Source organism: Enoplosus armatus, chromosome 13 (assembly GCF_043641665.1).
Source record: "Enoplosus armatus isolate fEnoArm2 chromosome 13, fEnoArm2.hap1, whole genome shotgun sequence".
NCBI classification, from domain to species: domain Eukaryota; kingdom Metazoa; phylum Chordata; class Actinopteri; order Centrarchiformes; family Enoplosidae; genus Enoplosus; species Enoplosus armatus.
Genome location: NC_092192.1, coordinates 16,563,748 through 16,578,393, shown reverse-complemented (window position 1 = coordinate 16,578,393; position 14,646 = coordinate 16,563,748). Strand labels below are relative to the sequence as shown.

Below are 14,646 nucleotides of genomic sequence, written 5' to 3'. Positions count from 1 at the left end.
TACAGCAGCACTGTGGAATTCAAACAATTTCACTGTTATAAATCATAGTTTCCAGTATGACACACTTGAAGTCATGCTATAATATTGTTACTGCGTGTGCTGCTGTTGGAGCAACAAGACAGATGAGATGTGCTGTGGCAGTACGGCGTCCTCTCGTATATTATTGCGAATGCGTGATACCATAATTGAATCTTTTCTGCTCTCGATAAAATGTATCCGACATCGTCATTCAGATAATCTCTGAAATCAATTTACGGCTTCCGGGGACAAGATTACCGCTTGTCCTCACTCGCTGTACTGCTGTTTACTCTGCGCCTGTTCAACTGAAAAGCTGGTGTTTCTCACAATAAGTGGACGTTTACAGAATAACACTACTGTTGCCCAAGAACAGGAGACACTGAAGTCACAGGACACGTTAGCATTTAGTGTTTCACTACAGCACTGACTAGTAATCTGGAAGAGAAAATATATCAAGCTATCCAGGAGAATCTTCCTGCGGACTCTTGTAACTCAGTATTGAACGTCCCTTATACAATACAAAACTATACTGTATGTGCTCCATGGCATATAGGGGGAAAATATTTTAAACTGAACTCAAAATGCTAAGAATCTGAGGCTACACGAGAGAACAAATTTCATTGCCAAGATTGAAAATGCATAATCAGATTTGAAGAACGTCAGCCTACAGTATGTGACTATGCGGTGTTGGTCAGCGGACTGTTACAACAGTGTTTACAGAGTCTGAGAGATGTTGTGTCTTATTTGTTTCATCAGCCATCATTGCTGATCATCATCTGCTTGAACTCCCAAGCCACAAACACACACACACACACACACACACACACACACACACACACACACACACACACACACACACACAAACACACAAACACACACATTGCACCCCAGATTTTAAAATCTCCTCTTCATTTAAGATACCACTTCAACAGTAATCTTACTGCCCTATCCGAGTGGAAAAAGGAAAATTCATGGTGACTTCTGGGTTTGAATCAGAAGCAAAGTATCGATTCACTTATGCATCCTTTCACTTATTTGCCTTTAGCTTCAGCTGGGCAACCTTAGCTTGTTCCAGTTTAGTCTGAACGTCGACGGGCCTTTCAAAGAAACTGACTACGGCCGGCTCGTTGAGCAGAGAGGCCAAGACCTGCTCAAACGAAAACGACCAATCCATCTCTGAGAGGTCCTGACTGTGGCGGGAGCCGGAGGCGTCGGAGCTCTCCGGGGTGGTAGAAGGTTCTTCGGTTGAAGACTCCTCGGCAGAACCAGCAGCAGCAGCAGCAGCAGCAGCGGAGTTGGCAGGCTTCGTGGACTCCGACGGGCTGCTCAGCTCCTGCAGCCTTCGTCCCACCTCTTCCATCCTCAGGAGGAGGCTGGTTACATGGGCCACGGCTCGGTACAGAGACTCCTCCTCTGGATCGCCATGAAAAATGTTGTACAGGGTCTTGGAGAACTGGATGAACTGAGCCTGACATAAAAAAAGAATAAGCAGGTATTGTACTTCATTAGATAATTAGACAATTAGATAATTAGACATACATATATATATATATATATATATATATATATATAGATGTTGACATAGAAGTTAAATCTTTTTTTTTTGGTCTTCAGTCAATAAACTCAATGTGGATTGAATTACCTGATTAATTCGGGGTAGGTCCCTGATGGTTTCCTCTTTCTTAAGTATTTCATTTTGCCATTGTTTCAGGTAGGCCTGCAAGTCCACCTTCCCTCTACCTGTCAATTTCACACACAAACTCTTCACTATCACACAAAACTAAGACATCTGCAGTTTTTTGTCATAGCCATGGAGTGTTTGTGATGCATTTTGTGAAATACTACCTCTTTCAGGGCTTTTCCTTATCACACCATCTTCAGGAAGATCAAATGCTGAAATATAAAAGCAGCATGTGAACAAACCGTATGGAGAGATGCTTCAACAATCATCAGTGCATTCAAGGAAATCAGGCAAGCACCAAGACAGAATCATGACAGAATTCAGGAGGAAAGGGTAAAAGTGCAATTTGAGTTTTAAAGGAAAGGTAAGAGTAAAAAAGGCTAACCAGCAAGTCTACTCAAGTGAGAAGAGTCTTCAGTCACTGGAATAAAGTGCTGGATTCTTTGTTCCTTTAAGTGCAAAGGACTACCTGTGAATGCTAAAAGATACGGACTGTGAGCGCACTGAGAGGGAAGAGGAAGAGACAGAGGATCCACATAAGAAATGTAGATGACATCTGTTAAAGGACTTGATGGAAGAAAACATAGAGGTCCATATACACCAAGTTATCAGGTTATTAGATACAGTCTAATGCAATGTCATCTGACAATCCTGCAATAGCTTGTATCTTTGTGAAGCTGTTCGAAGATTATACTGTAGTTAGAGGCCATGTATTTGACTGCATTATATTTAAATGTATTTCTTATCATATATTTACATTAGGGGGTTAATAACCTGGTAACTCATTGTTATGTACAGTATTATTACATGTGTATAAAGAATACAACAATTCAACATCCCTCAAATAAAATAACACATTTCCTTGTAAAATACTTCCTGCCTGTATCATTTTAATTACTCACTCTACTATTATTTGAGATGTGCTGTACTTCCATGCTCCGACCCCCACCAATGACCGTGTGTGTGTGTGCATGCATGCGTGTCAGTTTTCACTGCCAGATTAAACAATTACCCTCACGAGCCGGCAGTGTCATTATATTTGCCTGATGGCTTCGTGCTGGCACAGCCTGGGGACTGCCACGTTGGTCAGTCGTTCAGTACGTCTGTGCCATGACATTTGTTGCTGATAAAACCATCAGTGTGTTCATCCAACATTTCACACTGTGTCAGAACACTGCAGCCTTTAAAGGAGCTGTAGCTATATGCTAAAGGTACAACACAACATTTTGTTGTCCCTACAACCAATCACGACACAAATGACGTCACTGTGTAGTCGCTCCTCTCTGAAGCTGATAAGTGAACACAGCTGCTGTGCTGTGTGTCAGGACTGAAAAACCTGCAGACTCTCAGCTCTAAATAGCACATGATTTCATTTCCTTGATCAATGGAGCGTTTGGCCCAGTTCCAATGTCAGACTTTGATGTGGGCTCCCACTCAGACCATGAGGGCTCAGGGCTGTCCCACTGTGAAATCGATGTTTGAGGTGTCTGTGGTTTACTTTGTCAGCTCTCTCTGCACACTTTTCCGCAAGTCCACAACTCTGCAGACTCTGCTTGAGGGAAAAACCGACAATGCATAGCGTTGTGATGTCAAAAAACGGTGATAACAGAGGAATTTCACTTTTTTTTAAGTGACATTGATTAAAGTCTGTGGGGGTTCAGTGCTTAGGACTGAAAAGGAACATTGGAACTGGGCCTCTACCATCTTGTTTGGACTGTGGCACCAGGATGGGACCTGTCCTTGGTGCTAGAGCAATGTGCGCTCTCCATGAGACATAAAATAAGTTCTGCTGCTTGATGTTCACAGCCTGGCAGATCACAAACGGTGACTCAGTGCCCTTCTGCTGCTAAGCTGTCAGTTGTAATTTGAGCAGTTCCTGCATTTGAGCAGCTCATCACAGATCCTCTTTGTGGAGAAACTTGCCCACTACAAAATGCCCTTAGAGCTCCTTACACCCGTCGTTGCCATGGCAAAGTTCTTTCACCCAACATAGACTATTCTTAACCCTGCCTTCTAGCACGCACTGCTACGTCATGCAGACGAGGGCCGCGCATTCAAGGACAGTATCTTCCCCCAGGCAACGTGCTCTCTCAACAGACACTGAGTTGTGGACTGGGTTATTGAACTGACAACTCACACATTCTGAAGCCCTATAGACCACAGGCTGATGTGACGCTATCTGACCTTGTGTTTTACTTTAGGCTGCTTCTGTATTCCTGCTGCTGTTGTGTTACTGCCGTAGTGCAACGGTAGAATTTGGGGTCTGAAAACATTTGCCACATTTGAACTTTGAACCCACAGGAGTTCATGATCACTGTAAATATGTCGTGAGAGAATATGTGTCAGAGGTTGAGGCTGAAGATACACTAAGAAATTTTGTCGTTTACAAGAGACAGATGTGGCTGAGACAACAAAATGGGTTAGGGGTCACAGCTGTCACATGAGAAATGTTAATCATTTTAAAATAAATCATTTTGTCATTTCCATTTGCTGCTGCTGACTTTATCACTTCATCACTCACCCGGTGGCAGGTGCAGCTTGAAGAGGAATTTCAGCTTATTTGTGAAAGATCCACTGTACAAAGTATCTGTGGGAGAAGCAAATTGAAATTAATAGCAGTGTGGACACTGAGATTAACGGCTGCATTATCGGAGAGCAGAGAACGAGTGAACTAACCAAGGGCACTGCAGAACTCTTTAAAGTTGACGAGGCCATCCTGGTTCTCGTCTATCAGTCGGAAGATCCAGAGGGAGAGGGTGCTCTTGGTGGTGCAGAAAGCCCAGGGCTCCAGCAAGGAGAAGAGCACGCTGAACTGTTGGAAGCCCAACTGGTACTGTTCCAAGTAGGCCAGGCTGGGGTCATGATGGAGCAGAGCTGGACTCTTCATTGTCCAGTAGCAGCTGAGGAAATGCTGCCTCTGAAAATAGGAAACAAAGAAAAACATGACGTTTCTATTTCTCTCTTTTTATATTATGACTGTTGATGACATGATTTTTGTATGATGACACTGAAGATACTGTTTCATGTCTTTGACTCACTTTGAACAGGTTATAAAGCTCATCAAGGTGTGAGGCACTGAATCTGACTTCTTGGGACACCACCCGAATCTGAAAATAGATTTGAACTAATCCTTAGTACCGCAGTAACAATGCAATAACGCTAACTACTGTTAACTCAATGGCCACTCACAACATTTTGTTTGGTTGTATCCTCCAGTGTCTGGATCACATGCAGTTTGTTTCTTTTCCGTGAACTCTCGACATCCTCAGAACGGATATTTCCATATTTCTAAAACAAAGCGCAATTAGTTAAATCAACCGCAACACCGACATCACTGAATAAAACTGAGAGAAATCTTGCAGCACCTCATAGGCCTCTCGGATCAGTTCGCTGATATCCACATTGAAGTGCGATGCTTTATCGTTGTTGCCCACTGAAGCTTGCTGCACTGTTGGAGGCAACGGACTGTCTTTGTTTGTCACACTGTCAAAGAATCTGAAATAACACCAACAGAGAAAGAGAGACAATCATTCACAGTAATAATGTTCAAAATACATCAGCGCTGCTCTGTTTGCATGCACACAGACTTGTTGAGGATGGTGACGGCCTCTGCATCGTCGTGGCAGCTGATCAGAGCCTCCATGTTGTAGTCCAGCACCGCCAGGCCGAGCTGCAGGATGGCTTTGATGCCGTCGTAGAAAAAGCAGTCCACCACGTTCACAGCGCTCTCTATGGGCAGGACGCTGATGAAGAGAGTGAGAAACCAGGACAAGGACACGGACGAGAAGAAACTCAGGTCCGTCATGTGCTCCACCAGCTGAGGGAGGTTTTCTCGAATGAGATCCTCGAACACCGCCTGGTCGACCAAAGCGCCTGAAGAAAAAATCGGCAACATTTCAGAGTGCGACTTAACACCTGGCATCATTCAAATGTAATGTCCCGAAAATGGCCGGCAGGAACAGTATGACAATGGCATCCTTTGCTTCCCCTCTCACCAATAATTCGGCGGTTAAAGTAATCTGGCAACATCCTCTCACAGACGGCCACTAAGAGCCAGAAAGCCTCCTCTTCTTTCGCGTAGAGCAGGAGAACTGAGGTGAGAATGTTCATGGCCTAAACAGGAGGGAGAAAAAAAAAAGACTACTTCAGTTGTAAGTAGAAGGTTAACTGCAGAGAGGAGGCCAGTAGAAAGGTTGTCTATGTCAACAAAGTGCATTTTTCAGAGCATCAATGACTTCTTAAAAATGTTTTCAATCGTTTTAGAACACTTGTGGCCTTTTCTAAGCTCCAGAGCCTTTTTTAAAAATCCCCTCTGCTTTTCAAAGTCGCTGCACACTTCACACTGTCATGAAACAAGAATAAGAGGAAAGAAGAGAGGAGTTTAAAACCGTAAGGGTTAAAGATTTGGTAATTGTTTCTGGTAATTGTGTTATTTTGTGCATGTTTTTCATATTCAACTGTGACAACAAGCGTCTGGCTACATACAGTAATCGGCTACTGACTGTTCCTGCATTTTACTCAACGCCTCTAAGAGCTTCTGAGCGTTTGTTGTCAGTCTCAATCAGGGCTCCTCTGTCTGTTAAAAACAAGCTGAAAGAAATCAAAGTACCTGGCAGTAGCCGATTTTAGGATTCCTGTATGCATAGGCAGTGAGGACTCTGCGCAGAGCTGAGATTCCTGTGTCACTCTGAAAGGCAGGGTGCTCTGGCAGAGAGCGGTGCAAGTCTCTCTCGATTTCATCTGTAGCCAAAGTGCTTGTGCCCAGAGACTGTTCGACCAGCTCGGTGTAATAGCCGGGGTGAGTGGCCATGTCGTTCACGGCTCCTACGGAGGCAGAACCACAGTCAGTCTAGAAACAGATGCTGCAGAGAGCCCACATGATCCCCATGTTTTACTTAATTATTTATGTTGACAGAGCACTTGAATACTTAACACTTTCAATCCTGCGAGGCTTCGTTAACAAATCGCTGACACTGCAGATCACTTACTGTACACAACGTCTGCTGTATAAATACCTGAGAAAAGCATCCACAGCTCTCCTCTCAAAGCCTCAGGAACGCCACGAACAATCAAGTCTCGTGTCTTCCTGTTGAAGAACATACTTGTGCCGCGTCCATATTCAGAGAAGTGGATGTTCCAAGACTGCTCCTTCATCTTTTCTTTGAGCTGTCAAACACACGGACAGCACAGTGATTTTGTAAATGCATCTCTGTTAAAACTGCTTATATTTCTAAACAGACGCACGCTTCATTTTTATTTATGTCCACCCCTAAATTGATTAGACACCCACCCGCACACCCTCATCCTGCGGAGCGTAGGAAGGTTCCAGTGCGTTACAATTACATCAAGGTAATCCAGTCAGATGTTGTGAGTGAAAGAAAATGCTGGAGAAAGCAGGCGTTGTGTTTCATTCGAATGAAACTCTGATATTTACCATTTTGGGGTCAAGGTTTTCAACATCCTGGGGGTGGAAAACAGTCATGAGAGCCTCGGTGCTTACAGCCTTGCTGCTGTCTTTCTGTCCCACCATTAGTGTTACGTCCTCTGGGTTGTCCTCAAAGTGGTTGATGAGTGACTGGCACTCGCCTCGTATGGCCTTAGTGATAAATACATATTATCATTTAATGTCAGAAAGCACCACAAACTAGAGAATGAACAGCAAACTGTAAGTAAAGAGTATAGTGGCAAAAATAAAACAGTTAAAACACTTTACCTCTGATGAAGCAGAGTGCTGAGGGCTGGCACTAATCCCACACCTGCTACGGATTGTGTTGGCAAGCCTCTGGTAGTCCCGCACCTCAGAGAAACGCAGCGCCCTCTTGCCACGCACACACACCGTTAAAGCCCTGCTGCTGGATTCTGGCTTCTCAACATTAACAACCTGGAAGAAGGCAACGTCGGCAGAACCAGTCAGTCATTTTTGAAGTTTTCTGCTATTCATCAGTGTGAGGCTGCTATCTGAGACAGTGCATTATTGGCAGTGTTTTCATCAATCCAGCAATAGCGCCTTTGTTTCACTTTACCTCTCGCATTGGAATGATGACATGGCACTGGCTTCCGTCCTGACTGGCGAAACACAGGTAGTTCTCAGACAGGCAGATCTTGCCAAGTGTGTTAAAATGGCTGAAGGGCACCCACAGGAAGCTTTCATGCACCTCTAACAGATTTTCTTCTTTGGGAAGCCTGAAAAACGTCCGGAACTGCTCGCTCTTTGCATGAGCTTCTAGGCCTCTGTGGGGGAAGTAAAGCAGAAAGTAATAACGTCATGAGCACACCACCACATTTAAGTTTTCGAAGAACATCCTTTTAGCAGCCTCCAGCATCACATGCTCAGCAGTCTCACAATAACCTCTTTTTGTGCTCTTGACTGTCACCTTACATATCAGCCTTGTGGGCACTAGAATAGTAGGTTATTTCAGTGCCTAAGGGTGGTTTAGATCATTACAAATATATATATCATTACGTCAGTATGGACAGGTAGATTACACTGTTCAAGGTCAGTTTCTACATTGTCCACTTGCATCATTATAACCTTAACTGAAATTACAAAGCATGATTCTAGCAGAGAAACACCAAGTCAAAAGCTAGAATATGTAGTGAAATGAACAAAGTAAACAACTACAGTAAGATGCTTTTAAAATACCTGGCACTGGTATTGTCATGTACCTTCCTGTCACTTCAGACTGGTTAAAACAAACACAACGCTACATGACTCAAGTCAGGCTGTATGTTCACTCTGGCTCTTCGAGTTGGCAGCCAGCACTAACAGGATCATGTAAAGCCCAGCAGTGTAGCAGTCAGACAGTACCTCTTGGTAATTTGCAGGGGATCGGAGAGCGCCGGCTCTCTCTGGAAGGCCTCTTTATCGAATAGGCGCTTGATGGAGTAGTCAGCCAGCTGTTCCATGATAACAAATGTCTCATTAAGGTGTAGCAGCATGGAGAAGTAGTGATCATCCCCATGAGCCAAGACGTGGATGCTCTCGGTCAGAATAACGTTGGAGGTTTTCTCCAGCCTCCAGATCTCGTCCCAGGAGATGACCAGCTTCACTGCAGAGTCATCACAATAAAGGACAATGAAATCAGTGATTCAGGCTCACAGCTGCGAGGACAAGGATCTTTAATGAATGGGTAAATGGGTATTTCTGTTTTCTTTTTGTCCAACAAAGTCCAATTTCTCGTTAATTAAAATATATGAAATGGATTGCAGTAACAACATACTTCATGGTGCCATTATAAAGAATTGCTGATACCAAAAAGTGAAAATGTTCATATAATCATTGTGAAAATTCTTAAAATGTCACTCAGTGTCATGAAATTCAGTGTTATCCATTATGCAGACTGCTTTTAAAGTCTGCCTCCACCATGAGGTCCGCCATAATGGCTTTTTAAAAATGATGGAAGCCGTCAACACCTAGAGCTATTTTCTAATTTTAAAAAATGCTCAAAGATCGGCTGTTAGGAGCTGCCACAGTCTTTGTTACCATCAATCAACATTATCAAGGCAAACGGCAGCTCATGTTAATAAATGGCACAGAAATGGCTTACCCTCAGATCCCAGCAGGTATGAATAGAAGCACAGGAAGTTTGTGCTGAGGTAGAGCCAGCCCTGGCAGGGCACTTTGCCTTTCCAGTAGCTGCATGAGTAGTATGTGACCAGCTTTTCCTCCAGTGGCAGCTCAAACCATTTCTCAAACCTCAAAAGTGCTTCTCGGAACTTCTCAGGATCGTCCTCCAGCACCAGGGATGTCTTCCCTTCCTCAGCAATAAGACCCTAACGCATTAAACATCGAGGGTTACTGCAGACCGAGTCATCATCTTCCTTAAAGCTGCACAAATCAATATCTTTACATCAACAGTGGAGAAAATGACTGTGCGTAATCTGAAAAGGTGTTGCTCTTGGTGACAAACGCACACTTATCCTTTCGCCACTAAGTGGCCAGAAAGATGACAATGATCAGTCCAATCCAAATAATTAGTTTAACAAGAATTAAGAGACCCCATTATCACATTCAGTATTTTATAGTATTACAGTAACAGAGATTATGGCGCATAACACATTAGCGGTGTGGGATGTAATTCTTACTCTTATCTTGCCCTGTACAAAGCTGGTGATGTCTTCGCTGGAGTCAAAGACGGAGAGCGTCCTCATGATGTTCTGCTGCAGCCAATCCCAGTGCTGAACAATCTCCTCTTTGGTGACACCTGACCCAACGTCAAGAGGGGGGGAAAAAATTACAAAAACTCAGACATCATGTATGTTTGTTTTTTAATCACATGACTTAATATGCAATATCTTCTGCCTAATCATTTGACAGCACTATTGACATGTTTGTCAGGATAAGATGAAAATGCAGTGACATACCGCATGCTATTGACCAATACACCTGTGAGTCCGGTGTGTGGTGTAGAATGCGGTAGGGAGCAACTTTGGATGTGGAGTCCAACACAGTATCCAGAGTTCCCACAAGGAGGCCTGTAACAGACAGCACATTGATATTTTTAATCAATACTGTTAAACATGACATTCAGCCACGTGGCGCCTTTGAAAATCTTTTACGAATTATATATGATATTCAAGAAACTAAGAATGAAAATAACGACCTTTCATTGAAGGCCTAATTTTTGGAGCATTGACCAATCACTGTGTTTGTTAAATGATCACATGTTACATGACCATTTGACAGCATCAGTAAATATGAATAACTTATGCCAACTCAGTTACTGTCTCGTGTTGGTCTGTTAATCAAAAGCCCTTTCAATCAATCTTTTATTAATGCTTGGATCGCGGACTGTACCTTTATATCGCCCTGATCGTGCAGAAATGATAGATCCCTGAGGTCCATGTCAGAGCCGCACAGCTAAAATTAGCTAAATCTGTTACCTTTACAACTTCTCTCTGACGTGCCCTCCATGAATAATTAACAAGGTCACAGTGAAACCACATTCATGCACTGCATCAGCATTATACTGGCCTGCCTGCTGAACAGGGATCAGCTCTCCACATGTTCTACTGGTGAGCTGCTGATTGGTAAAGGATTCAAAGGATCAAACGCAGTTCACATAATTTATGTTCTTATCAGTGTAGAACAACAGCACACAGTAGAGGGTAGACTTAAACACATACAAGATACGAGACATGAAAAGGCTCTTGTGCTGGTGAGGGCTTCAAGTGTAACATGCTCCGTACAACCAGGTAGTATTTAACCTCCACTATCATTAAACCTGCTAGACAGAACATCTGTCTTCAGCTAGAACACCATTTATTATCATTAATTACCTATTAATTACCTTACAGCTGTCACACTGGCATGGGGTTAGAAACTGTAGCTTACAATCAGATCCAAGTTAGTGAATAGTTAAAGAATATCATACAGTTAGGTTTACAGATAAGTTTATGCATAAATCAGAAACTCACTGGGGGTTCAGTTGAGGACCTGAGGGTGCATTTGATTGCTGCATGATTTAAAAGGAGAATGCCACTATTTTTAGGAGTTTACAAATTATTGCTTTGTAAAAAATAAAATGCAGTTTCAAACAGTTCAGCTAGTTACATTGTACATGATGCACCACTCTTTCCTAAAACTGGAAGTACAAAATGTCACTCGGGTGTTATTTGGCTTACAATGAGGAAATATTGCAAACAATGAAAACAGGTAATATAAAATTAAGATAATGAATCCAATTCATAATAATCCATGTGGTGAAGTGGTGCAACCCAAGAATGACTAGTTACTTCCCCAAGACTTGTCATTTAAAAATATCTGATCAGTACGTCGGCTAATAGTATTGCTGGCCAGTTATAACTCACATATGAGTTTTTGTCATATATATTTATTCACATTTCCATAGCAAGTAAACATTGAAAGCTGTTATACAAGCTCTACAAAAGATGTGTAGTAGTAGGGCTGAAATGATTAGGCTAATTAGGTCAACTGAATTGAAAGAAAATGAATCAACTTTTATCATTAACTAAACAATTTGACAAAATCTGACAAAGAAGAAATTGTTGGCTTTCCAAATGTGAGGATGTGCTGCCCTTATCTGCTTTACATCATTGTAAATTCAATAACTTGGGGTTTTAAGATAAGATAAAATAATTTTTATTAATCCCTCAGCGGGGAAATTTGCATTGTTCCAGCAGCATATGGGATAGTGCAATAGAGATATAAGCAGAAAATCAAGATATAATGAATAAAACCAATAAAGACTGTTATAAAAAAAAACAACTGTAATTTACAAATTTACAGATTTACAAATGTACAAGTTCACAGAAGAAAGAAATAAAAGTAAAGGGATTGTACTGTAAATTGTTTTGGACTGTTTGGTAACAACTGACAGGTGAATCAACAATGAAAACAATCATTAGTTGCAGCCCTTGTCTGTAAAAACAATTGTGAGTGTTTTCTCTCTGTGCTAAAAACATTGCTTTTCATTTTAGCAAAGCTATGATATAACCAAAATTACAGCGTGACAACTAGACTAAGCATCAACGTCTCCACAAAGTCGCTGACACATTTACTGTCCAGGCAGCAGTCCCTGACATTGCAGTGACATTATAAATTCAAGGGTTTTCACTTGTATTTCCAGCCTTGGGGAGAAAGCGGTGCACAAATATTCACTGTTTTACTTTTGGTTTGTGTGTGTGTGTGTGTGTGTGTGTGTGTGTGTGTGTGTGGGGGGGGCGTATTCACATTTGTGTTGGAGTAGCTAACTGACTGCCTTCCCCAGGGAAGTTACGTCCAAAATACATGACTTTGACTCTGCTTTTGTCAGCTGGTGAAGTGACATGAGTGTGAACCAGACACAACAATGGCTCAAAGTTTTTAGGCCTATGTACATCCTGTGACCTCACCACAGCCACGGGGGCAGTGAAATCAGCAGGACATGACATGAACTGTGTAGTGCACCGACAGACTTTGCCCCATGTCAGCTCCTTGTCTACTCTATGCTGTAACAAACATTAAACAAACCAAATAAGCCAATACACTGACACGTACACTTACAGAGACCCTCACCCTTGCAGACAGGCGTGTCAGCATGAGAAACCAGCTGTTCAGTGCTTACAGTGACATATGTAATTTGGACACTTGGCTTATACCTGTTGCCATGAGGACATTTTCCTGTCGCTGTACTGTACAGCAGCACCCGCCCTATATATGGAAGACAGCACGTTAGCTATGCAAACGTATGGCGAGTTAACCCGTTAATAGCTTGTTTGTTTTAATGTGGTTTGGCGAAGCCGCAGAAGCTGTCCCACACATGGGCGGGGGTGATAACAACATAACCGCTATCGTTACCTGTCAGACCGCCTCCACCTTCTCCGTACCCTCGTCTCCTTTGCAGTACGAAGTACTCATTATCCTTCTCGGTGACCCACAATTTAAACGCGTTCTTCAGCAGAATCTCGTCAGGTTTGAGCCACATGTTTCAAACGTCATGGAGTTATCTATCAAATCCACCTGACATGTCACAGTTATCTGTAACGTAGCCCGACATCAAACCCGTGGACATTTGTTTGTGTCCGAATCCCTCCCTTCCCACGTCGACAAGAAATGCTGCCAACGTCGCAGGGCATTCTGGGATTGTAGTTTCAGACGAGAAGGCGGTCCTTGAAGATTCATTCTCCGCGACGCCTATTTCATGAATGAAATGGGAGGACAAAATCCTGAATAATTAATGATTTATTTATATTATATCTTCAATTCATAAGATTTTTTTCATCCAAGCTGTTATATTTTGTAAATACTTAATAGACATAAATGCTTTTTTTGTGACCACATAAGTGCAGCAAAATGATATAATAGCCTACTATAGCCACATACATATATCAACATATAGGCTACAATGTGTGAGGTAGAAAATACATAATAAATAAATGGTTAAATGAAAGACTAATGATTACATAACACATACATATAAAAAGAGGGTACTAAAAAGTGTATGTTTTATTCTTATAAGTATTTGCTTTATATAAGATTTTGGTCTGTGTTTTTGGTTTTGTAATCATCTTGCCTTCTTTGTCTTTCAATTGAAAAACCTTTTACCTTTAATGGTGCACAAATTGCAATTTTTAAATTTCTAAACTTCTACACATTGCTTGTATGGTGTAGTGTTTATACAGTTATTGTTGATATAAATAAATTTAAAGATTTATACGTGGTATCTCACAGACCAAAGATTATCAAAGACACAAAGAGCTGACAAGGCATACAGTACCTACAGTGTAGGGGAGGCAATGACAGCAGATCAGCAGAGTCTTTATTGCACCACTGCCCATATATAAATTACTATATTCCTCAGTTTGGTCTGAGCTGTCTAAAGGCTTCTTAAGGACCCATTGAAATTCCTTCTGGACACTGCTGTAGGTGGTAAAATACCCAATGGGTCCTAAATGCAATGTAAACACCAATAGTAACCTCATAACATCAGCAGGTCTTGATGAGAGACCCCTAGAATGAATTTCTGCTCACTGACACATTAATGATTTGAGTAACATGGAGTGAAAAATGACAATGTGCCTCCACCACTTAGTGAAAGTTAAACATACTTTTATTTCATTGTCTATTTCATTCTTGAATAGTGAATCAAACTTTCTAAAGATGTTACCTGATCTACAAATGTAAACTGTAAAACTATACAAGATACAAGGGTTCTATGCTGTGCAGATGACATTATCATGACACATCTCATGGTGGCAATTGGGCACTTTAATAAATGTAAAAACTAAATGTGGCTGAAGTGATCATGACTTATGGTTGAACTCCATGCAGTCTGTAAAATGTAATACTTCCAGAGTTAAATGATTGTTGCTTCACTGAAGGAAATGAGAGTACAATGACGGCTGATTCACTTGCCAGGAAGTTGGAACAGCAATTTTGTTTTCGAAGAGGTCAGCAGTATAAATAACTGTCAACCCCCTTTACCAACTAATATTGATGGCATGAG

General features: G+C 41.9%; 1 protein-coding gene across 1 annotated transcript; it reads right to left on the bottom strand.

Annotated features, from left to right (window-relative positions):
* Positions 1-1,045: 1,045 nt before the first annotated feature.
* Positions 1,046-13,125, bottom strand: tbc1d8b (TBC1 domain family member 8B). Its single transcript, XM_070917861.1, has 21 exons — positions 12,999-13,125; positions 10,064-10,174; positions 9,785-9,903; positions 9,247-9,472; positions 8,508-8,748; positions 7,723-7,930; positions 7,413-7,580; positions 7,134-7,295; positions 6,715-6,865; positions 6,309-6,523; positions 5,695-5,812; positions 5,287-5,572; positions 5,065-5,194; positions 4,889-4,987; positions 4,738-4,806; positions 4,376-4,616; positions 4,221-4,286; positions 2,085-2,177; positions 1,864-1,911; positions 1,661-1,758; positions 1,046-1,486 (listed from the first exon to the last, which is right to left on the bottom strand). The coding sequence occupies exons 1-21, from the start codon at positions 13,123-13,125 to the stop codon at positions 1,046-1,048; spliced, it is 3,417 nt and encodes a 1,138-aa protein (XP_070773962.1).
* Positions 13,126-14,646: the final 1,521 nt, after the last annotated feature.